At 48.5% G+C, this 25,248-nt stretch overlaps 1 protein-coding gene across 1 annotated transcript in view; it reads right to left on the bottom strand.

Moving 5' to 3' along the window:
* CLSTN1 (calsyntenin 1) overlaps positions 1-24,984 on the bottom strand; it is a 32,321-nt gene extending 7,337 nt beyond the window's left edge. Inside the window, exons 1-11 of the mRNA XM_025048529.1 lie at positions 24,948-24,984; positions 23,753-23,875; positions 15,199-15,228; positions 13,851-14,046; positions 12,093-12,301; positions 10,393-10,542; positions 10,109-10,294; positions 7,937-8,185; positions 7,442-7,563; positions 3,329-3,491; positions 460-516 (exon numbers count right to left, since the gene is read on the bottom strand). Of these exons, the coding sequence (XP_024904297.1) occupies positions 460-516; positions 3,329-3,491; positions 7,442-7,563; positions 7,937-8,185; positions 10,109-10,294; positions 10,393-10,542; positions 12,093-12,301; positions 13,851-14,046; positions 15,199-15,228; positions 23,753-23,875; positions 24,948-24,984 (1,522 nt within the window). The remainder of the gene's footprint in view (positions 1-459; positions 517-3,328; positions 3,492-7,441; positions 7,564-7,936; positions 8,186-10,108; positions 10,295-10,392; positions 10,543-12,092; positions 12,302-13,850; positions 14,047-15,198; positions 15,229-23,752; positions 23,876-24,947) is intronic.
* Between the last annotated feature and the right edge of the window lie 264 nt (positions 24,985-25,248).

Here is a 25,248-nt window from a genome sequence, read left to right as displayed (position 1 = left end):
CACCGCTGGGGACTGGGATTTCTCAGAAACGTATATTTAAAATTTAGTCTCGGTCAGGACCAAGTAGCTAAAAACAAATCTTTTCCTGCCTCGTGGGTCAGCCACATGAGAATCAGGAACCCCCCAAACCTGGCCTACGAGATTCCAGTGGGGAGCCTCGTATGGTGGGATCAGGGTAAAATCTGATGAGAAAAATAAAAATCCCATTAGTGCATTGCATTAATGAGTCACCTGCCCGTCACTTCGACTGGGATCAGAGCGGGCAGAGAGGAGGGAGAGACCACGAAGCCACTGGAGAAGGGGGGCCGGGGGGGGCGGGAAAGGCCAAGCAGCAGCTCAAATGGAGTCTGGGGCCAAAATGCAATCTGGGCGTTTCATGCAAAACGTGGAATGAATCGATGTGTCGTCTTTAAATGAAACACAAACAATAGTGAACCGTAGGGAGAAAAGTCCAGCAACCTGCAGAAGCCACAGGCACAGGCTCAGTTTCGTTGTCACTTTCAACTCCTGAATACTCTGTAGAAAAAAAGCAAGACAAAGACAACAGAAAAGGACCTCCAGGTTAGGCTCTTCGAACTAGATGTTAAAAATTAAGTTTTCTAAAGCCGCCAAATAACAAACCGCAAGGAGAAAAATCCCCCTCGGGGCGGGGCACGGCACGTACTCCACCGGGAAGCAAGCTTGTCCTGGACCGCCTTCTCCCGGAAGCGATATTTTACCACCCCGAATCTTCTCTGCAGGCTTCCTTTATGCCACCACCCCACGCCCGCCTTGCCAAAGCATAGGGTGGATTCGAAACCAGATGAATAAAAGCACCACGCTGCTGGGCCGGCCACTGTGAGGCGGCGCTTACACTGACCGCAGAGAAGTGCCAGATACAAGTGACACCGATCCGCGCGTGGCCCCACAGCACTTTCTTAACAGGGAAGACGACTGTGCAGACATGAAGGGTCGGCACGCGGAAGTGTCCGAAGGCTGGTATGGGGTAAGCTTGCAAAAGGATGTCTTTTTCGAAAGCTCAAAATAAGTTCACATCGGTCCAGACTTTAACCTCCAAGTGACAGAGGAAAGAGGGCATTTTCAACTACTTTTTCTGAACCGGAGGGGAGGGCAGAGGTGAAGGAACTTGCCCAGAGAAACCGGTGATCACCAGCGGGGGCCTGGGGCTCCTCAAGCCCCCGACCCAGGCGCTGAGCGAAGGGCAGGCCCGGGAGGCCCACCCAGGCCCGGAGCGCAGCATCCACTCTCCAGATCGGGCTGCGGGAGCCACGCTCTGCTCTGCTGCGGTCGCCAGGCACAGGCTGCGGGAAGCACTGGGGTGGGGGCAGGCGGGCCCAGGGCGCACGGCCCCTCCGGTTCCTCTAACTCACTTCGGCCCACGCTCTCCATGGTGAATTTTAAGGAAAGTGGTTTCAAATCCACTGAAAGCAAGAATGGACGTCTTCCTCCCTGTTTACTAAAGTTTTCAAATTTGTGTTTGGTCTGGGAATTTAGGCAGATTTTTCTGGCTGGGGAGGCTGAGAGGGCCGAGGTCGAAAGAGATGAAATAAGGAGAAAAGTACTTCGGTGGCAGAGATGCGGTGACAGTGAACAGGAACCAAGGCAGGCAGGGCGGTGGCACGCGGGGCTTCACTGCGGCCGAGGAACAAATCACCCAGAGTGTAACATTTAGGTTTGCACGCGTATTCGGGTTTCTGTTTTTTAAATAATTACTCAGAAATTGTTGTTTAACTCAGGGAGCAAATTTGAATTGAAAATTTAAAAACAGCAACTAAAAAAATTCTCCTCTCTCTAATAATTTATTCTTCATTCTTTGGTCTCATGGTCCACTTCCTCATGGATGAACTGTCACCAAAATTAAATCCAGGAATTCGCTGAAGACGTTCACTCTAAAATACTGTCTTATTCCTTCTCATTTGCAAGGATCTGCAGGAAAATTATGACATTCAAATTCTCCCCAAAGCAGCAAAGCTGTCTTGGGAACTGGCCTCTTTCACAAATTTCTAACCCAACTCACGGTACAATGTTTCCGTAGGGAGCGGGGAAAGGGCCTATTTAGCAGGTACAGGTGGTGACAGTGACACCTTGCAGTGGCATAACACAGAGTCACGCGCAAGGACTAATGTGAGGCTCGTGAACGTGGAGGGTCCTTGAACTTGGACAGGGAAAATTACAAGCTTATTTTCGCTAACTTCTGGTACTGAGTTTTCCCTTTGGTTATGAACAGTCACCCACGAGCCACAGCGATATTAGCAGAAACGACAACTTTGTTATCAACACAAATCGCTGCTATTTCGTCACATCACATCGTGCAGGCATCACAAGAATCGTCGCGAAGCCCCTTCTTACTCCGAAATCATGGCGGTTACTGGACCTGCTGCTAAAGTCTGTTTTTTATCTGTTAATAAAGCAGCATAGGTATTACTAACCAGCACATTTAGTCTGCTGGTATTCTGATAACCGTATTTCAATTTAATTGGTTAACTTTGAAATCCTATGTATTTTATTTTATAGACTGGTAAGAAATCATCCTGAGATGGGGTCCACAGGCTCCACCAGACCAGCAAAGAGCCCCACGGAGAGGTTAAGACCCCCGGTCCGGTGGTCCGAGCTTGGGCCCCGGGCACACGGGCTTCGGGGGGTTTCAAATCCTAGTGCCGCGATGAGCCAGCTGGGCAACTCGGGCTGCCTACCTCTCGGAGCCTCAGCGTCTTCAGCTATAAGATTGGGACACAGACAGCTTCTCCCTCACAGACTTATGAGCATCAACGAGGTAATTACATAAAGGAATCGACACGCAGTCTGTCACCAAGAAAGCACAAATAAATGGCACTGTTGCTCTGGTGGCCGTCACCTGAGGCCATCCCCGGTCTTGCGGCACAGATGTCCACGAATCCTCTCCAGACGCAACACCTGTTAAAGGTGTTGCCACCACGTCATCGAGCGCTACACGCTCCGGAAGAGTCTGCCAGGCCGAAGCACATTTCCATTTCCGTTTCCGTGCCTGACTGCTGCCTCCTTGTTTTCATAAACTTGTCAACAAACAGATTAATTTCTAAATTAGTTCCTCAATTACATGCTCCCTCTCAGGGTCCCAGGAAAGGGGTCGGTCCCCTTCGGTCCTTTAACGCACCTTTAGTGAGGGCCTGTCAACAGAGCCGCCCAGGAGTATGGCACGGGCGGCGTCCCCACGAAGGCTACGCCCAGGGCGAGGGACGAGAAGGCAAGGGAAAGGAGGGCACGGTCGCTGAGAGGGGCCCGTGTCCGCCGCATGGCAGAGGCTGTCTGACTCCCGAGGCCTGCGGGACAAGGGCGCAGCGGCCGTTACCTTGCCAGCAAGCCCCGACCACGAGCTGAGTCTCCGTCCTGGACGGGTGAAGTGGGTGGTCTTCGGTCACGGAGAAGGGCTCGTGGGAAACGCCGTCCACATAGAGGGTCACCCTGGGGATGTCCACGTTGAGGACATAGTGATGCCATTCCTCGTCACAGACCTACGAGGGGCCAAGGGGAGGGTCAGAGCGTGAATGTCCACCTTCCTCTCGTCCAGACACGACAATGACCATGACACAACCGGATCACCCATAACGAACACGTGTCTTCCCAGGAGGGAAGTTTTTTTTTTTAAAGTATCTAACAACAAAACACATCTCACCCAACCATATCTCACCCGAAAGGGCCAAGTCAGCACTGTCGCCTCTAGGACATTTCAGACCAGGGGACGTTGCTCACTTGTCACATGAGGGGGGCCCCCAAACAGGGAGCTGCCCAACATTCTTCTGCCAAGAGAGTGATATCGGGAAAGTCTTATACTGGCAGGGTGGACACCCACCCACTGAGCTGGCGTCACCTGCCAAGTGGCCAGCCCTTTTCCAGATCAACAGTAAAAGCACCTCCCATCAAAATAAGGCCCACTGCAGAGCATGGAATTTCTTTTCCAGTTCAAAGGTGATGATCTACATAAACCTGGACACACAGCTCTGCTGGCATGCTGAGTTAAAACGAGTTCCTTCCTGTCATGAGGGAGCATCGCCCCAGCTGCGGAGTGAGGGCGCTGGTCCGCAGGCCCCAAGACCCCTTCCAGGTCTGGCGTCCCCTACTTGGGGCTTTAGCGGAAGAAGCAGACACTCAAGAACAGAGACAGGCGGAGAAACAGGTGCCATGGGACAAATTTTAAAATGTATTTCTAAAAAGTTCGCCCAATTTACATTTCAATTCTAAGAAACTGAACCAATGAGAAAGGGAGGCTTAAACAGACCTGAAACATCAAAATAAACGAGTCACCAAAGGATGCCCGCAAAAGAAACGCAGCTGCTCCTGATAAATCAGGAAGAATTCAAACCTCTACATCGTATGTGTTTATCACATATACACAATACACGTGATAGACGTACGTACATATATTACACGAAGAATCTCCAGATAAGGGAAATTGCACAGTAATTCGCTTTTGAGACAGATAAAATCTTAATTTTAGTTTGTCTCTATTTAAAACAAGTTCTATCACAGTATTATTGACTATATTCCATATGCTATACTTCAAAATGAATACCATCACCAAAAACCTTAGCAAGTAAAAGAAAAATGTAAAAACAACAAAAAAATACAAGTTCTGTAATATACACTCCTTCAGGAAGCAATATCTGTTACATCCCCAGTTTTTAAAGTACTGCAGATTTCTAGGGGATTAGAGTAATATTGTATTTAAATATCAGTAGTATTTTGTCAAAATCCATGAATATATTCTGAGAAGATAGTAGCATTAGTATAATTTTCTTATTTCTCTGAAAACAGGGCGATTAGGATGGGAAAACCCAAAGCTACAGACAACATACTCGGTGACAAGGTAACCGCATGAACCCTTGACATGTGGGTGGGGGGCAGGCAGGGGCTTCTGATCCCAGAGCTACGACAGGGCATGAGGCCACATATTTTTAACACTACGGAAACGGAAGGGGGAAGCAGAACCCTCACTAGAAAAAAAGCCATGCTGAAGAACTGTCTTTTATAAGTACAGGAAAACTAATTTCACGCAAAAATGAGGGGAAAAAAGGATCATGGCTCAGTCCGATACAAAGTTTTTAAGAGAAAAAAGAGAATTAAGGGGAATAATATCCCTCTAGATAACAAAAGCACCCCTGACATGCCTACCAACGACATGAAAACAATCTATTCGAAGGTCGCTAAGACACTAGGAAAGTGACACGAAATATGAACGAACATAGATCATAATGGGAGAAACTCAGAAATGAGGTGACAAACACAGGAACGAATTAAAGAGAAAGCGACAGGTGCAGAAAACAGGTAAAGAATATCAACAAAAGGTAAGGAAAAAACCAAAGTGATGGAAGAGAATACTAAAAACTATAATAAAAACTGTCCTGAAATACCAAAATGTCTCAAATTATATACTAAAAGGGCATATACCACATATCTAAGAAAACAGATCCAAAACAATCAGGACATAGTATAAAATTAACTAACAAGAAAAAAAAAAAAAGAAGAGAAAAACACCCTTTGGTCATCCAAAGAAAAGACCAAGTATTTTATAAGGAAAAGAAAAGCAGTCTGTTGTCAGATTTTAATAGCAACACTTTATGTCAGAAGACAACAGAGAGAGATATTTTCTGTTCTTGGAAATCTCCAATATGAACGAGAGATTTTGTATCCAGCCAAAATGACCTTCAGTATAAAGGCCACAGACAAACTATTAAAACAACATGTGAAAATTATCGCTCCCATGAACCCTTCCTGGGAACACACTTCCTACAACCCAAATGATCAGAGGCAGGGCTGGCGGCACTCAGCATGGAAGGATGCTTCGATTACAGAAGGACGAACCCAGATCTGGTCCCACCGTCACCTTCCAGGGTATAAAAAGATGGAGGAGCATGTTAGATGACTCCACAGGGATGTGGTCAGTCACGTCTTAACTACTGGGAACTATGGGCCGACAAGCCTGATTTTTGTCACCCAATAAATTCCGAGAGAGAAAAGAAAAATCTACAAATTAGAATAAACTCAAAGGTGCATCGACTAACCACAATGCATGGCCCCTGACTTCCAACAAATTTTAAGTACGAAACCACGTACAAGATAATTTGACATTTGAACAGTGTGACTGGACACCTGACCATATTAAGGAATTGTTAATATTTTTAAAATGTGAAAAAGTATTATGATCCTACTTATCTTTTAACCATCCATATTCCATTATCTCTACACAGAATTAAAAGCTATATCGGGGATTTGCTTAAAATTCACTAAGTGGTTTTCTAGGGGGTGATGAAAATTATTAACGATGAGTGGGGATGACAACGAAACCAGACTGGCCACGAGTGGATAATTACTGAGCAAGGTGAAGGGTGTGTATGGTTGCTCTTCCACTAATCTGTCTACTTCTACGTTTGTCTGAAATTTCCTACAATAAAGTTTTAATGTAATCAGAAAAAACTAAATAGGTGAATATAGACTACGGTTACTATCACAGAACCATACCTAAAATGTTTGCCTACATTGCAAAAATGTTCTTTCTGAACTATAGCTTCTTGAAAAACATTATGATCAAAAGTTTCTGAATGAAATGATCTACGTAAATAAAAATTACATCGGTAAGAGGTGAATGCTACCAACTGCATTTGCTTCATCTTTCCATCACATATTTTTTTTCTCATTTATACTCTTACACGTTTATCTATCTTGTAACTGTTTCAGACAATGTTATATTTTAACAACTACTGGCACATACAACCTACCTCCGCTCTTGCTCACTAACTCCGAGAGGCAAACAAAGTTAAGAGAAGGCCAAAGGTTTCCTTCTGTCCAAACCCCAAATCAAAAGCAGAAATGATCCGCTGTGGTTTTAATGAAAAGGCTTCCTCAGTTTACAGCACCCTCTCATTTCCTGTCACACATTGATTTTTTTTTTCACGTGCTACTTGCTCTTTATTATGACAATGGTTGAAAAAGCAGCTTTGCAGAGATGCGACATTGTCTAAAAGAATGTAACGTGATCAAATGTCGAAAACGCAAACTCCCTCGAGCCAGTAGTTCCTGTGGTATCTAAAAGATGTCAAGATTGCTGGTTTCTTGAAAATTTTAAATATCCCATGGTGGCCTGAATTTGCTGAGGCCCCTGGGGCTTTGTGGCACCATTTGAGAGGCAAGCAAGTGCTGCTTATTTCAATACGTTATTACACAGAATTTTGAACGTAAATCAAAAAATTTTTTTACATTAACGTTGTGTATAAAATACATATTTTTTAAAAAAACATAGGCTTTCAGTGGAAAGGAGTTCAATGGATCCAATTTACTACCTTATAGCCACAGATGTAGAAGTCATAAAATCATAACACTCCTCAGAAACAGTCAGTCCTGTGCAAGGCTGCCGTATCTCGTTATCTCTCTGAAAAGACCACGAGCAGAGACTTTTCCAGTCACTCACCTGATTCAACTTCCAGTGGAATTCTGCAGGTTTGTATTTCTTCTCCCCTGAGGGATCCTGGCGGAGGAGGAAAACAAACCGACAGCCGTGGACAAAGAGTGAGTAATGGTGCCGGTTCATGTCTGCAAAGAGAACGTCTATTGGTAAACTGCCAGCCTAAGACCCAAAAGAGAAATAACAGCTATTTCTTTAATGGATTTTGAAGACGGTTTTATCAGCCTAAATGAAGTCTCTAGCTGGGCCAAGACCAGGTTTAGAAACAAATGCATCTGGGTTTTTACCGAGAAGCATGGTCCAATCCACTGAGTAAAACTAACAAACATTCCAAAGACCTGGGCGGTCACCTCGAAGACAGAGCACCCCCCGCTGCTACATGCGGGACAGTGAACGTAAACCAACCAGCCCGTGGGGGCCTTTGCGGGAGGAACGAGGTGCCCGCCTCCAGCAGCCACTCCAGTGGACACCGAAGTGCCACGCCTTGCCGGCGACACTGACCTGTTCTGTCCGAACTGCACAGAATCGTCTCCTTCTTCCTGCCAAAGGGTCCGTGCCTCATCCACACAGAGATCGTGAAAGGCTCTTTCGGGCTGACGGAAACGAGGCCGTCTGGGACCCTGACTGCCTGAGTGCCGTTGAACTCGAAGACCTGGTCGCTGTCATGGCCGTTGTCAGTGGGGAGGCCGACGGTCCAGTTCGCAGAGCTGCTTGGGGAAGGAAGCAGCTCGGCAGTGCCGGACGCAGCACCTGGAACAGCACAATGTGAGTTACACGGTTAACGTGCGTTATACGAAGAACTTGAAAGGCTCGGCCTCTCAGAATCACGCTGACTGGACTGTCCGCGTCTTATGCTTGTACAAGTGCCAGTTCCAGTTCACTTCTTCTCAAAGATAAGGGTGCTTGTTATAAGGAAAATTCATAAATAAAAACCATGGATATTTTTTTAAAAAAAAGATGGGACGAAAAAAGCATTACCTGTAATCTCACCCAAATATATCCACAATTAACACTGCATATAAGCACGTCCAGTCCTTTATGAATAGATGCATATTATAAAAACAGAATAACGTATATATATATTATAAAAATGGAGTCCCACGTTCATATGTACACAGATTCCCATTCACATTCTTCTACAGCATAATTTAAAAAGTCTGCGTAGCACTGCATCGCACGGATGGGCCAAAATTCGTGTAACTGATCTCCCTGACGGACTGCGGTCGTCCCAAATTTGTTTCCATGACAAACCTTGCCTGATGAGCACCTCTGCGTGTCTCCATGATTGTCCCCTTAGAATAAATTCCTAGAAATGGAATTACTAAGCCGAAAAACACGAAAAAAGCTTACAGCTCTTGTTACCTATTGCCAAGCAAAACTTCTTACAATTCTGTCTGCAGAAGAGTCTGCAAGCTCTGTCGCCTGGCCCATGACTTCTCTACTCCTAGGAGCGGTATGACGTGGCTGGAACGACCTGGCCTTTCAAGTCACATGCGACCTCGGCCCGAATCCCACCTCTGCCATTTACCAAATGAAATGGGTGAGCAACTTAGCCTTCCCGAGTCTCAATAAATTCCTCTGCGAAAACAAGGCCAGTACCACCTGACACATGCGGAGCACCCGGCATACAGTAAGCACTCAAACGTAAACCTCTTTCCATTCTTCCTACCTTGAAACTAAGAAAAATGTTCACTTAATACCACAAAGAAACAGCATTATGAGAAAGTAAGTTTTATACTTATTTATACAGCTTAAGACAGAAAACAGTCCGGACCTCTTAACTTATGTAGATGTAGGTTCATGATCATGAATATTTGGACCCAGAGTCATAAAACACCTGAGTAGACTCATCGGCGGGATGAGCCGGCAGAGACCATACTTCTTCCTCGGGCTTATTCGCCATGTAACGATTTCCAGTTATGTAAGAAAACTGGCTGCCTACGTCTCAGGGTTGTCGGGCTAGCGGAAAGGCAGAAGGCATCAGAAAGTGCTCCCAGCTGACGCTGAGAGGCTCGTGAAACACAAAAGACCTGTCTGATTATGAAGAGGCCATTTCAGTGCCTGGGACTTTATCGCCAGCCAAGTAAAATTTCTCAGCATTTTCCACGGGAGGCCGTCCACACCTCACCTTTACGCCACTTAGATAAACTAGAGAATTTTCCACTGAAGTGAAGACAAGGAAGCAGCCTTTCGGTCAGACTGGCAACCCTGCTGCCTCCGGCCTCGCCGAACAGCACCTGCCGTGCATCAGCCAGTCTGTGGGGACCACAGATCAGATATGGGCATCTGTAGCTGCTTCTACTTATCGGCTGGTAAAAGCTGTTGTGTTGCCTATAGTTTTTTCTGCAGTCCTTAAATAAACATCTCGCTTCATTTACAACTCACTCGCCCATATAATACCTATTTTAATGGCTGTCAGGGTAAGTCAGATAAATACTTTCTTCAAACAGTGGTTCTTAAAATGCACGCACACAGAACACTCTGAACAGACTCTGAGGGGGCTATGTACCCCTGACGCCCAGCCAGTGCGAAAGGCAGCCGGGAAGGCAGCAACAGCCAGGTCGGAAAGCTGGGAGTCTGTTGTAGCTAACAATCATGAACGTCGACACACACACGTGTTCCCATGTGCCAAGGTCTCTGTCACCTCCACTGGAGACCCCCAGGCTCCCTTACCACACAGCCGGTGCAGGGACTTCTCAGAGTAGGTGTCACGGTCACAGCCTTTCCCTATGTGGCTGGTCTCCAGCTCCACCGTCACCTGCACCGAGGCCACTGATTCATCGCACGTCTCCAGGCGGATGTCTGGGAAGAGGGCCAGGGCTCCTGTGCCAGGCTCATACTCGACCCTGCTGCTCCATCCTGCATCGGGCCACACATGGAGGAGAACTCGCTTTAGGTGTCCGCGGTGTACAAGCTTTAAGCACAGGTGCAAGAGCAGACACGAGAACGGGGCTCACCTTGCCACCCAGGGGTGCAAGTGGGCTTGACGCTGATCTTTACCAAAACGTCTTCTGCTGCTCTCTTCTTCCCGCAGTCGTAGGCTGTGACCGTCAGTTTGTACTGGTGTTCCTTCCCGTAGTTCAGCTTCTCTGTGTTCTTGATATAACCTTCCGGAGGAAAAACACGACAGTGAGACCCCAAACCCACGCCCGTTTGGACCTCCGCTGTCCTCTGCTGAAACAGAAAATGCATGTGCCCTCAAGCCTGTAAAATTGGACAGGGCAATAAACTTAAGTTTGAGATAACTGGCACTCGCCCTGGCTTTCCTGAGCTTGAGCACACACTAAAACCATCTCTAACGATTGAGCAGAAGGAATGAGCCCGCACAATTCAACTCGTTTATTCTTACAGGATTTTTGTTTTTATATTTACTTTCAGATTTAACAGTTCACATACAAGAGAATGCAAAAAGATAAAACAATTCAAGGACTGCAACTATTAAACACTAGATCAAGCTGCATTAAATACTTCATGCAAAAGATTCGCTTTAAAAGAGAGAGAGATTTCCTAACCCCGTCCACCGGAACAAAAGCCTACTTTGAACATGAGATGAGGACAAACTGTTTGCAATGTCCACAACTGCACCGACGATTCTGGGCTGGCGCTGACAATGGAGACACTATGTCATCGTCCCAAAGCCATAACCTAATGAAGCAGCTGAGCTCTAGACTGAGTTAACTCTGTTAACTGCTGCGGACAGAGGGGTCTGGCAGTAGGGTGTTGCCTTCATCTTTAGGATGAGGCAGAAGATTGAAATCTGATGGAGAACAGAATGGGCAAACCAGAGATCAGTCTTATTCAGATGCGTGCTGACTGGAAGCAGAGGAGAGAAAAAATAAAAATATGTTAAGCGGGGGATTTTTATTAGATTTTGGTGGGAAAGGAAAAAGAGAAACGTCCCACAAGAGAACACAAGACTTTCAGAGGACAGAAAAAAGGATTTCAGGGACAGAGTGAAAAAACAGGAAACAGACACACCATGTTAGGTCTCTGCTACGGACTGAATGTTCCTGTCCCCCAAAGTTCGGACGCTGAGGTCCTAACCCTCGATGTGACGATATTAAGAGGCGGGGCCTTGGGGAGGGACTCAGGGTTAGACGAGGTCATGAGAGTGGAGACACCGCGATGAAACTGGTGTCTTTACAAGAAGAGACCGAAAAAACAGGAAACAGACACACCATGTTAGGTCTCTGCTACGGACTGAATGTTCCTGTCCCCCAAAGTTCGGACGCTGAGGTCCTAACCCTCGATGTGACGATATTAAGAGGCGGGGCCTTGGGGAGGGACTCAGGGTTAGACGAGGTCATGAGAGTGGAGACACCGCGATGAAACTGGTGTCTTTACAAGAAGAAGAGACTTCAGTGCTCTGTCCGTCCCAGCACCTGAGGACACAGTGAGAAGGTGTCGTCTACAAGGCAGGAAGCAGCCCCTCACGGGACTCCGAACGGCCAACACCTTGATCTTGGACTTCCCTGCTGTTTCAGCCACCCAGCCCCTGGCATTCCGTCACAGCAACTCAAACGGACTAGGACCAAGACCGTCTCCAACCTGTGGTTCACTTTAGTGCAAAGTCTGGGTTTGAAACCGACTGGCTTAGAAGGGACAGTCCGCCCGGACTGTCCTCCTCGGCGAGGAGAGCTCGCTCTTGCATTCTCACCGTCTTTGTCAACGGTGAAGGGCGCATCTGGAGTGACGATCTCATAGCTGCAGATCTGGCTGAACTGAGGGGAGCAGTCTGCATCCACGGCCTCCACCCTCACAATGCTTTCGTACTGCTTCCCCTCGACCACCGTCGCTTTGTAGGACTTCTCCTTGAATACAGGCGCGTATTCGTTCACGTCGCTCACCTGGATGTGCACGGTCGCTCTGGAGGAAGGAAAAAAAGCTGTGTGCTTTGTCTTGTTACCCCCAAAATATTCTGCTCTATCTTTAAATTTCCTTTTACTGATTATTTGGTATTATTAAATTTTATGTTGAAGATAAAAAATTAAACTATTGTTTTTAATTTAGTGTGGAGACAACAGAAAGTTAAAACAGGAGTTTTGATGGATTCTTCCAAGTCCTAGGAATAAAGTAGCTGGCAGGAAGGCAGCGACGGAGACTTGGAAGCCTCTTGACAACATGGGATGGGGCACGCGGAAGGGACGTAAACCCGATCAGACAATCTGTTAGCTCTCTACTCACAGAGTTAAAAATATTTTGCTGCAAAATTCAGAAAAACTCTCAAGCCAAAGGAAGAAGGGGTAAGAAATAGAAGACGGGAAACTTCAAACATTAAAACAGGTTTTGTCCTGCTCCGAAGGAACAGAGATGGTTAGTAACCCATGGTTGGGACATTGTTTATTCAACTACTGCAGGGCTGCAACACGACCTCCGTCTTGCCTGTCCTGGGGACCCCGTGCTGCCACGTTCCACCCACCCCACTGGGGGTGAGAAAATGAAGGCAACGTCAGGCCAGGCCACAGAGAGGGGAAACTCTGGGTTCAAGGGTTATTAGTCTGGGTATGTTTCTGAATCAGTCAGGATTGAAATTAGATCTTTTTCAAGGAAAATAGTGTGAAAATACTGTGAAAAGGATGAGAAGTAATTCACCAGTACTCAGCATCCCCGCTATTCACCAAGACCCTCCAAACCCCAGTGCCACCATCCACACATCCACCATCCACCCATCCATCTATCATCCATCTATCTACCCATCCATCATCCATGCATCCATCATCCATCCACCTGTCCGTCCATCCATCTACCCATTCATCCACCCATCCATCCACCGTCCATCCACCATCCATCCACCCATCCATCCTGACTCTCACAATGGTCATGTGACATCATCTCACCCACATACATCTCTTTCTTCAGTCAATGTACTAAGTAAGAACTGAGACTGAACAGACTTAAATCTGCCTAACGTCACAGGGCGAGGAAGCAGCAGCGGAGGGCGGCCTAGAAGCCTAAACGCGTCTCGTGCAGAGCCCTCTCGGTCGCACCAGGAGCCCTCGACGGGCAGGAAGGCCGTGAACGCGCCCGGGATGGGGCACAGAGACCGATCGGCTTTCCTCCACCAGCTCAAATGAATTTCACGCCCTTAGAATTTAAACAAAAGTTAAACGTACCTACAAACTATCTTCCTAGGGAAAAATTAGGCTTTTCATGTTTTCAATATAAGGCCTTGGTTTCTTGACCAGAGTATTTGGTGGGATAAAATCACTCATCATTCGTTTATTCCACACCTGCCACGTGGCCTCCACTTGCTGAAGCCGTGTACAAGGCTCTCTGACCAAACTGCTCACAGCCTCACTGTGGGTGGCCGAGAACCACCTCCTGCCTCACATTTCAGAACCACGCCAAGTCCCGGGGACGGGGTGAGGACGGTCACTCGCATTTCCTACGCACACGCCCTGCCCAGCGCACTTACTTATGAGACTTCTTCACGCTGGCACCGTCAGGCCCCTTCCCGCAGTCGTAGGCCTGGATGGTGAATGTGTAGTCTTTCTGCAGTTCACAGTCCAGCTTCTCTTTAGAGCGAATTATTCCCTCGCCAGTGGACTTATCCACCACCACCGCGTCGAAGGGGACGTTCTGCCCATGAATTTTAAATCCGCAAATCTCACCTGGGGAGTCAAAGCAGCACAGGTTAGAATCCCTGCCACACGCACCACGTGCGCAGTCCCCTCCTCCCCCAAAGAAAATAAACGGCAACAATTCGGCAGCCAGGGGTTTAGAGGGTCTGTGGACAAAGCAGGGGGCTGTGCGTGAACAGGGTGAGTTCTGGGGCTTTAGTAGAAAGAAGCATGTCTGGCTTCCCAAGCAACTTTTTAAACTTTGCATCCACTCATGCAGGAATACAAAAGAGAGAGAAAATATAGACAGGCATTTCACAGGAGTACTTAGGACAGCTCCAGGGTCAGAGTGGTCTCATTAGCCCACAGCCGAGGCCCAATAACACCGAGAAACTGCCCCAGCGACTGGGGACAGCCGGGCGGCTATTTTGATTTGGACCAGACAGAAGGCTAAAACGCACAGTTAAGTGTTGAGAGAGGAAGAAGCGTGAGATATAGGTTCAGCACCGTAATTACAGAAAGTCTGTCAAAAAAAAAAAAAAATCAGAAGAGATAAGTCTTCCTGTGCAATGAGCCTGGCTAAAATTAGGGAATCAAAACAAACTACCGAACAAGAAAGGTAGAAATACCAACGTTTCAGGCATCCATTTCAACGGCCAGCATCGCGGTTAAGCACTGTGTGTGTCGCGGGAGGGACCTGGGAGGCCAGTCCCCGTTTGTTCCGTATCCGCCCTATCGGACGGGAAAAGGAAGCCTGCCTGGGGACTCAACGACCAAGTTGGCTGACGAGCTTAATCGGGAGTTCGAATCTAGGTTTCTGTGCTTGCCCATGGGAGAACAAAGGTAAACGTTTCAATGGATACATCAAACTTCACAAAATGTATTTCACATAAAAATAAGATCGAACTCTTCCAAAATTATGACCGATAGAAAATGGTCAGGAAGTGACTCTCTTAAGTTCGGTTAAGAGAAAACGTACAGTATTATCCACATAGTTCAAATGGATGTCTGATTTCCAGATATTTCTAACCAAGGGTTTGGTTACAAACAATTTCTATCAATATATTTCAAAACAAATAAGAGGAGAATAAATTGGGGTAAAATAGCATGACAGCTTCTTCTGTTTAAGGGCTGATTCCCAATTTTATAAACAAAGTTAGTGGGTTAATATTCATAAGAGGGAGAGAAAGAACCCTTTATCACCTTCTTTGGTGACTGTCACCTCAAAACTCTCTAAAGGGAGAAAAGATAAACCCATGTCAGTAATACAAGAAAGAAGGAAGACGGAACAATCAGGAAAAAAAGTCAAAGATGCAAATATGACATAGAAAAGCTTGACATAATTTAACAATTAGCTCAGTAGCCATGTGTTAGAATTGCTATAATAAAACTGGACCTTCGGTAACAAAATGTCTCAGTCCTACTTACCACAAACTACTGCATAATTTTGAAATTACACTAACCTACAGATGAAATACCACTGTAAAGTTTCATATTACCCTCAGGTGTCCGAACTTTTAACGAACATTAGATGACGATGGCATACTACCTGTCCTTTTACAGTTTTCAGATTTTTGTTTTCATGCTAAATTCTTGTGCTTAGGATCTGGTAACATTCAGCTCATCGTTAGATTTAATGAAACAAATGGCTGGAGCAACAGGTCTTATTTTAACCCTCTGTTCTTGAACCGAGTAAATAACGGTGATTTCTAACCTAAGCTTGGCTCTAACTTAACCAAGGCCACAAATGTAAACACCTTTTCGAATGGAACATCTGCTTAAATGTGAACTGAAACGAGATTCAATATTGTGGTGAGGCTCGAATGACCATCCGTAAGCCGATGTCGTGCTGCTCAGCTGGCCCCAGGACAAGAGTAGGAAACTGAAGATCAGTGTGGCCGAGCTGAGGGCACCTTATGTCCCCCAAATGTACCACAGCCTGAATTCTCTTGCTTGTTTTTTTTCACAGTGGTTTTACCGTATATTTCTATATCCCCAAATAGTGTTGTTTTGTTTTGCTTCTGAGGTTTGAAAAATGGCATCGTACAGTATAGAATTCTTGTGTCTTGCGAAAGCTCAGCCTTGTGATGTCTGCCTGGTGATCATCTCACCCTGATGGCTCAGGCAGCTATGGTGCAATCATTTTCCCTGTGACGTACAGTGAGGACCCAGTGAGCTGACACAGGTATAATGTCACTGCGTGGCATAAAGACAGCACTCAGCAAATGTTCACCATTTCTATAATCATTTTCCATTGTGTGAATGCACCGTGATGTCATTTTTTTGCTGCTTGTGAACAATGCTGTTAATGGATGTTTCTGTATGTGCTTCCTGCTGCACAAACAGTGTCTCTTTAGATCTGTGCTGGCCAACGAGGCAGCCGCCAGCCACACGGGGTGGCTTAAAATTAAATCATTAAAATTAATATTAAAATTAAATAACATGAAAAATTCGGTTCCTCCGTCGCACGGGCCGCATTTCGAGTGCTCGGCGGCCACATGCGCCCAGTGAGTACGGACTGGAGAACGTGGGAGCCCGCCCGCCCCGTCGTCACAGCAGCGCTCCTGGACAGCCCGCCCGAGGGTCCCCGGGGGCCGCCACGGCCCGCAGGCCAAATCCACCGCGTATGCTTCTGAACAACCGGCATGCTAAAAACGGTTATCTTTTGAAATATATTATAAACAGCTATAGATACCAAATATTTTATAAAATGCATCCAAGTGTGGGTAGAAAAAGGCCAAAAAATGTTATATGGTGGGATGAGAAAATTGTATGAAGTTCAGGTTTCAGGGTCCATAAGCAAAGTTTTGCTGGGACACAGACACGCCCACTCGCTGGTGCACTGTTGATGGCCGCTCGCCCACTCCACTGGCAAAGCTGGGTCACTACAGCCGCCGCACCTGAAGTATTTACCATTTAGCCCTTTACAGAAAAAGTCTGCCGATTACTGCTCTGGAGACACACCTCTGAGCAGAACCGCCGGGTCCAGGTATGTCAAACTGTCTTCCAGAAGGTGCTAATTCACTGTTATATTTACACTTTTGGGGTGTATATTAGTCCTGCACAACACATTTTAAAATAAGTCAAGCTGCCTAGCTTTAATTCAGAGAACCTTTGCCAGTTTCTGACTCAGAGTTGACTGTTCTGCAGAAAACATGAGTGACGGTGGCTTCACGACAACTGCCACTACGTAGGTAAGTGCAGATTTCAGACCTGGATCAAGTGTGTGACCTGGGCAAGGCCACCTCCACCACGCTCTGTTGAACAAGGGGTCGAAGACACTCATCATTCGAGCAATGTCCCTGAGATGGTTTCTGGGAGGAACAGCACTGTTTGCCAATAGATTATACTCCCTAAACCTCTCTCTCCTTTGAGATTTCATGCCGGGAGGAGGGGGAGGGAGACCAGGAGTGTGGGAAGGCGCTGAAGTGGTTCGATTTTATAAGTCAGGTGCTAGGGAAGGCTTCGCTGACAAGATGACCTCTGAACAGAAACCAGAGGAAGCTGAAGGAAGGATTTCAGAAGCGGGGCAACGAGCGCAAAGGCCCTGAGGCAGCCCTGGGCCTGGCCTGGCTCTGGACAAGGAGGCCGGTGCTGCTGCAGCAGCCGCACAAAGGGCAGGCTGCAGACGAGCTCAGACGAAGACGGGGAATTGAGGTGACACCGGCTGCTACAAGGACGTCAGCTTTTCTCTGAGCAGAAATTAAACCATGTCTTATATTCTGAAAGACTCCATCTGCTGCTGTGATGAAAACGAGCCTGTGAGCGTTCAGAGATGGTCACTGGGGTACTCCGGGCGTGAGGTGCTGAAGGCCAGAACCGGGGGAGCCCCGTGCGTGGTGAGAAGTGGGCAGATCGGGGCGTGTCTGTCTACAAGCGAGGCCGGTGCTGTGGGGCCGTGAGCGAGGACCCACGAGGAGGAAGGTCTGGAGGGAATTTCACTGGAGCCCTGAACATGTGTCTGTATCACAACTTTGGAAGGAACAGTGTCTCAGGGAGGTACAATGATCAAATACAAGTTATTGTGAAACTGATTATGTATTTCCAGGCCGTTCTCTAAAAGCCTGGATCCACTGATAATGAGAAGCGAAAATGCGTGCTATGTCTTGTCCACGTGTCCTCAACCGATTGCTCTGACGCTGGCGGCCTGAATGGGCAGCGCCCGCAGATTCTGCTGCCCCAAATCCACAGGTACTTAGTAAAGTGCTAGGCGGGCCGAGTCCTTTTGCCTAGAATGACTTAACAGCCATCTTGCCAGGTGACGACCTGCCTTCCAGGGCGCCGCGCTCTGGCAGACCTGGGTTCCCAGACCAGCTGAGTGACCGGCCCTACGCGTCACTGCCGAGCCATCACCTACAGACCAGTGGTACACCCTCTTCACTGGTTCTGTTCAGTCCATCTAGGACCACATTTCCGTGAGGACGGATCCAAGCACAGCAAGGCGAGGGGCGGGCAGACGTGGTGAGACCTGCTGGGGGCTAAACTCAGGCAGCTTGGGTAGGAAGGACCAAGGAATTTTTAGGAGGACGGGACTTCGTCAGTGACCGCACAGGGAGAGTTAAAGAGTGGGGAGTAACTGCCTGGTTTCCGGCTGATGGCGCCACTAAGGGAACGAGGACACGGGGAAAGAGACAGACTCGGGAGAGGTGACGTGCTCTGCTGTCTGCTCACTTATCCCTGAACCTTCTTGGCTCCGGAGTATTTTAAAGCCAGACACTAAACTGTTTCGTCCATACGAAATCCACTAGATCTCTAGCAGACAAAGATTTTCTTTAACAGAACTACAATAACATTACACAGCCAACAAAACTAACAACTCCTTAGATGCGCTCACGGTGAACTCTTTCTGGCTCTCGAACCACACTCAGTTTATGAGCTTCCTCCCCAAACCCGACACCAGCTTCTGCCAGCAATGCCCCAATCCTGGGAGCTGATTTTCTAAGCTTCAAAGTCGTCTCGGACCCATCCTTCTTCCCTCTCCCTCATCCTGGCATGTGCAGTCCTATTGGTCACGCACACAGGACAATCACACGCACATCGTCACAGAGCAGTTACACGCATTACACGGAGTGACATCACAGTGACACGTAACGATGCCTCTCTTGCGCTTTGCACGGTCAGTCCTCTGTCCTAGACTCACCTTCTCTCCACCTTTGCGAGGACAGACCTCTCAACACACACTGCCCTGTTCCACTTCCTTTCTGCCCGGCCCCTTCTCTTCCAGCCGACCACGTGCCACCGCTCTGCCGGGTGGCGCACCAAAAACCGTCTCGGCTCACTGGGAACACCCCGCCAGGTCCCCGGATGAGCTCCCGGCCGTGCTAGCCCCAGACGGACCAAACCTTTCCCTAGCTCTCTCCCCCTTCCCTCCCCTACGGTCATCTAAAACAGTCAGAAAGAACTTTACATTAAAGAATTTTTTTAAAGTAAAACATAAAAATGTAACCATGGACGAACACAACGTGCAGGACGGATCTGACTCCCCGATACCCACAGTGCCGAGGGGGCTCGCGGGCAGCGCTTGGCGCTTGGCGCCCTTCCTCGGCGGCCTGGGCAGCCTCGGCCTTGGGCAGCCCCCGCATTCTCAGTCTTTCATCAGATCTGAGCATGGCCTCCATCTGTGCTGCGCTCCCCCAAGAGGGGCGCATCCCTAAAGCCCACGCTGTAGCCTCCCCCACTCCCAGGCCGTCCCGCCCTTATACTGCAATCCTAATGGAGGTCATCAGCTCTGGCTCGAAGAGTTAGGCTCTCTGGACGCAAACAGAAATCCATTCCAGCTAACTCAGGCAAACGGGCTTCACTGAAGAGCCATCGGGAACTCACGGAATTAACTGCAGGCCAAAGAAACGGGCTTGGAAAGCAAAGCAAGGCAGCTCGAGAGACCAGAAACAGGGGCCACGACAGGCCCAGAGCAAACGGGCCTGGACAGATGGAAGGCAGCCTCAACTGGTTCTAGCGCCTTCTTCCCTCTGCTTGACAGCCACATTCCAAGAAGAGAGCATCTGGTCAGCCTCACTTGGGTCTTTAATGCTTCTGGCTGCAGACCCAGCGATCTGGACCCAGTGGGAGGGAGATCAGGGTCATTAACAGCGAGCATCGCCTACACCGTCCCTGCTAACCCACCTCCTCTCCCTCCTCAGCCCGGGCGCCCACGCTCACCCGCTGGGTGTCCAGGCTGGCGCTTGTTTTTGGTGACTGGTCCAAGCTCGTTTCCGGGACACGCTCACGTGTGGCTCTCATCAGGACAGTTTCTTGCGATCCCTTAACAAAAACCACTCAGCCAAGGGTGATGCCCCCACGGCCCAGCACAGGGGCGAGGCTCTGTCTCCAAGCTCCTCACTGAACACAGCCACGGCTCTCCAGTTTCTGAGTGCCAAGAAACTGCCTGGGAAGCGTGTTAAAAATGCCGTCTGTCAAACCCATCATGCCCAGAAACTGCGACCCGGCAGTTCTGGGGAGCCCAGCAATCGGGGTTTTGCTGCCAGGCTGTTCCGATGCAGGCAGGCTGCAGTCTGTGCCTGGAAAAGCCACGATGGGCAGTATCCATACCTCGCCTTGCTGGCTGGCGGGCCCCTCAGCTCCGCCCTGAGGCCAGAGTTGGCGGCCAAGAGCGGCACAGGGAGCGGACGGGAATCGGCACGGGGAGCAGCCAGAAGTGGCATGTGGTCCCCAAGGACCTGGAGGCAGTATCAGGGTCATGCAGGTGCCGCCATACCTCAGGGGACACTGTGAAGCCCAGGCTGACCCCCAGCCTTCTGCTCCCCCACGCTACATGCCACACAAGCTAACGTCCGCCTCTCTCTCTCTGGAAGCCATGAGAGTCCCCACCTCTGGTCCTGCCCCGTCACCCCTCACCGCCTGCCAGTCCCGCCATCCTGCGGGGAGCTGCAGCCCTGCCGCAGGAAATCACTCTGGCCTGCACCGCCTTGCCTTTTCATGAACTCCAGTCCTCCCTGTGTGTCCCCTCTCCCCCTTGGCACCGAGCCATGAACCGCCCAGTACCCCGGGTAGCTCTGTCCACGCTGGTTTTGCCCTCCCACCTGGGTACCGGTGCTCTGAGAACAGAGACCCCCCCTTTATGCTGCCTACAGTCTCCAGAAAGCCTAGCGGACCCTCTAATATTTGATGGTTACGGACCCCAAACCTTTCCTGGAGGCAACTGCATTCGAAATGAGTTCACGCTAGTGGGCAACTATTAATATGTAATTTCCGTCCTAACATCCAGATAGTTACTTAAAACTGCTACGCAACTGAATATTGCTTTATGTTAATTAGGCTAAACCACATGAAATTTCTGACATTCCATTTTCTCAAACGTTCTGATAGATTTAATATATAAAAATGGTAATTTCGTGTGGTTTAACCTAATATATGCAACTCATTGCTACAAACACAATGTCTGCCCTGTTGCATATCTCAGCAACAAAACTGGAGGATGATGTGTAGTAAACTCCATCAGCCATCCTCAGAGCACAAGCCACATCAACTGCAAAGAATATTAAGAAAATTATCACAGATCTGAGTTGGTTCTAATTAAATATCAACAAGAATAAACTCCTCATTCTTGCCCTGAAGTTTCTTTCGGACTCTGTTTACGGAGTGACTGTTTAGTCTTGTCAGCGTCTGTAAATGCTCAGTCTGGACGAGCAGGGAAAGAACATTGGCGGAACCACCCACTAGGAAGACGAGGACACGGAGGACGGAGGGGCGGGGTGCGCGCGCTTCTGATACAGGAAGTGACGAAGAGGAACTGGTCAAAACAGCGACAGCGTGGCCTGTGTTGGTGGTTGTTGGCTTTCGACTTCCCATCAAACACACAACGTGGACGACACGTTTTCTTACCCACCTCTCCTCCGACTTTTAGCAGATTAAGGAAAAGGGGCTGAACAAGGAATTGAGTCATTTTAGCTTCCTAAAGTACCTGACAAATACCAAGACTTGATTCTTAGTTTCATCCCCTCCAAAAAACAAATCTGAGCCAGACCCCGGTTCAACGCGAAGGTCTGATGAGCGACAATTTGCAATGCACTTCGGTGACCGAGCGCCCGGCATCACACGTGTACTTATTTCAGACCTTTGACAAGTCCTCTCTGGTGGTAACTCACACGCATTCCCGTGATGGGTAAGACGACGAGCCAGAATGTTTGCAACGTTCTAAAGACAAGGTCACAGTGAGCCTATGAATCCAGGCTGGAGTCAGACCACCGGGCAGGGAGGCGGCTCTGCCACTTACGGGCTGTGCGGGCTCATTTGTTCCTTCTGCAGTATTTAGGGAGCGTCACTAGCCCCAGGCCCTGGTCGCGGTACAAACCACAGGGCCCTACATGGCTGACACTTCAGAGAGGAAGAGAGGCTTGAGGGAGTAAATACAGAACTTCTGACTGTAATCACTTAAAATGTATGAAACGTCATAAATATTTAAGTCCACTCAAAAACACACGCTAGACATTCCTATTAAAGTTACTTGCACGGCACTGAATGTCAAGCTCGTAAAGGGGAACCGCGTAGGATCACTGAATACGGTACGCATGGCAAGTGTGTGTACACACGTGTAACACTCAAAAATCTACTTGGTTACAGAGAAAACCAACAGGCAATGCCAGAAACGATTCTAAACGGGAGAGGGACAAGCAAGAAAACCACCCGAGCTACTAGACACACGGAGTGCGTGTGTGCAGCTCAGACGGCCGCCTAACTGGGGTCCTCTCTAACTGGAAAAGCCCGTCTCCACCATGGACTCAGCGCCAGCTGGTTCTCGGGTGACCTTCCTGAAAACAGGGCGTGACTCTCGAAGAAAAAGAACAACAAATTTATTTTTTAAATAGTTTTTCAGAAACACGTTCATTCCTCTCAATTTACACATAGTCAAGTTAATATGAGAGAAGACGGGGCGTGTTAACTGAATTTTTCTCATTTGCCCCGAGGCAAACGCCACACATTGATAGGAGAAATCTTGTCCTGGAAAAATATCACGCAACAACTGCTCTTTAAAAATTAAATCCACGACATCGATTTGGCTCCAGGGTGAAGGCAGGCTGCAGCGGCACCTTCTCCACCAGTGACCAGGAGGCACTTCGGACACGCCAGGAAGCAAGGCCCGGCACAGCCCCCGCGTGCAAAGCGCTACCAAGTGTTAGCGAAGCGGCATGTGTCCCAAGTGACCCCGGATCTGTCCCTACAGTCAGATCACGTCTTATGAAATTCCTCGACTTTAGACATTTACTGACAGTTACGTCTGAGCCAAAGGATCTCTCTACAGAGATTACTCGACGTTTTCAAGTGGAGTCTTTCCAGGTAGCTGACACCGAGGTCATGCAAGGAAAACCTCGAGCTCTGCTTGCTCAGATCCTTGCCTCTCGTGGCTGGCAGCACCCGCAGCACCGGGAGCAGGTCAGAAGGGCAGAGTCTCGGGTCCCCCCAGGCCCTCTGCACCCAAACACGCATTTTAACACGAGCCTCGGGCACGCTGTGTACTCACTCAGTTTGAGATGCGCTGGCCTGCGCGTTATCTATCTGATCACATCAAGACAAGGAAGGTAATGATGCGATTAAACGTTCTGCTTTTCAAGCACAAGTACCGGCTTTCTGTCGGGCGCCCCGACAATTAAAATGCGAAGGGAAAGCGTGGTGCGCGGGAGGCACAGACAGCCCTGCCACGAGACGCTCTCGGAAAGGGAGAGACGAGCAAACCGGGACCGGCGAGCACGCTTCCCCACGGGTCCCCGCGCGTCGGGAGCGGGTGAGAGGCACGCCGTACCTGCGAAACGCAGAGGCGCGTCTTTGTCCAGCGCGATCAGCGGGGGGTCGAGAAGCACGGCGTCGTCGTTCTCTGTCACTATGCCATGGTAGGTGGGCTCGAGCCAAGGCTTGTGCTTGTTGGCTGTGTTTAAAAAAAGAAAGGAAACAGACCGGATGAGAGTGATTATCTTAAGCTCAACTGCTTCTGCAGACAGACATCTATTATTAAAATAATAAAACTCCCATTAGTCTGGAAGGCAACACTTGTATTTTTTTTTTTTTTTTTGCAAAGTTTGGCCTCCAGACCTAAATGGGATGAAATTCTAAATTCTAGAGTAAGTGATATAGAAGTGATCTGAATTCAGGAAGCAACCAGAACTAAGAAATTGCTCTAGAAATTAAAAGAAAAAAAACTGATGGCTATAGACAAACTCAAACTCTTTTCAGATCACAGAAAAGTTACAAAGAGAAATACTTAAGATAATACAATATTATTATTTAAAATTAGCATTACGAATAAAAATGTAAAACAAAGATACAAAAGAGACTTATAAAATACAAAATGACAAACATAAGGTATTAAAATTAAAATTCACCAATAACACAGAATCGTCTCCTCTGGAGTCAGGCCGACTTGGCGTCAGAGTCCAGCTCCCCTGTCAACTCACTCTGTGACCTTGAGCACGTAACTGACCTCTTAATCTCAACTTCCTGGTTTGTAAGCCAGGGGCACCCCCCACGGGGCCGGCTCCCCTAACTGGAAGGTTGATGTTTTTCCTTCCAGACTGGACTATAACTGCTGCTTCCGTTTTTAAGGTGAGAACTGTGTTGTCTGGCAGGTGCTTACCTGACACAATCAATTTTCAGTTCCTCCCACTCTGCTCTGCTTGGCCTGGCTCCCGGGGCGGGGGTGGGGGTGTCTATGCCAAGACTTTGTCCCACTTCGGCCCCCACGTCCTCCCTGAGCTCCCGCCTGCACCGGCATGTTCTGGGCTCCACCGCACAGCTGGCACATTTCCATTCCCTCTACTTTCGCCTTAAACGTGTCACCAGCTCATGTTCTACCTCAGGATGTGCATTAACCGCAGGACCCCTCAGTTAAGCTGATTTGATTAAAAGGGACCGTGTAGAACTTTATTCCAGGTGGGTGATACCTATTTGTTGAACGAACTACCCGGATTCCTTCCCGTAAGTGCAAGTCAATCCAGAAGTACCTGAAACCACAGTTAACCGTTTAACCATCTCTAACATCACGTCACCACGATGAGACGACACGTGTTTTGCTGTTACGATGACCGGTAGGAGATGACAGGAGACCGTGACGCGGAGCCGTCGCGGGCCTCCCCTGCGCTCCAGCGCAGTGCACAGGGCGAGCGACACACTCACGGGCATGCCAGGCCCAGGCGCGGCAGGGACGCAAAGCCACCAGCTCTCTGATTAACGCCACATCCCAACAGCAGCGAGCCCTTTGCCCTCGCTTTCAGAGCAAGTCCAGACTCACGGGACTCGATGTTT

Source organism: Pteropus alecto, unplaced genomic scaffold, assembly GCF_000325575.1.
Source record: "Pteropus alecto unplaced genomic scaffold, ASM32557v1 scaffold125, whole genome shotgun sequence".
In the NCBI taxonomy this organism is placed as follows: domain Eukaryota; kingdom Metazoa; phylum Chordata; class Mammalia; order Chiroptera; family Pteropodidae; genus Pteropus; species Pteropus alecto.
The sequence above is the reverse complement of the archived record's forward strand: the minus strand, read 5'-3'. Positions and strand labels throughout refer to the sequence as shown.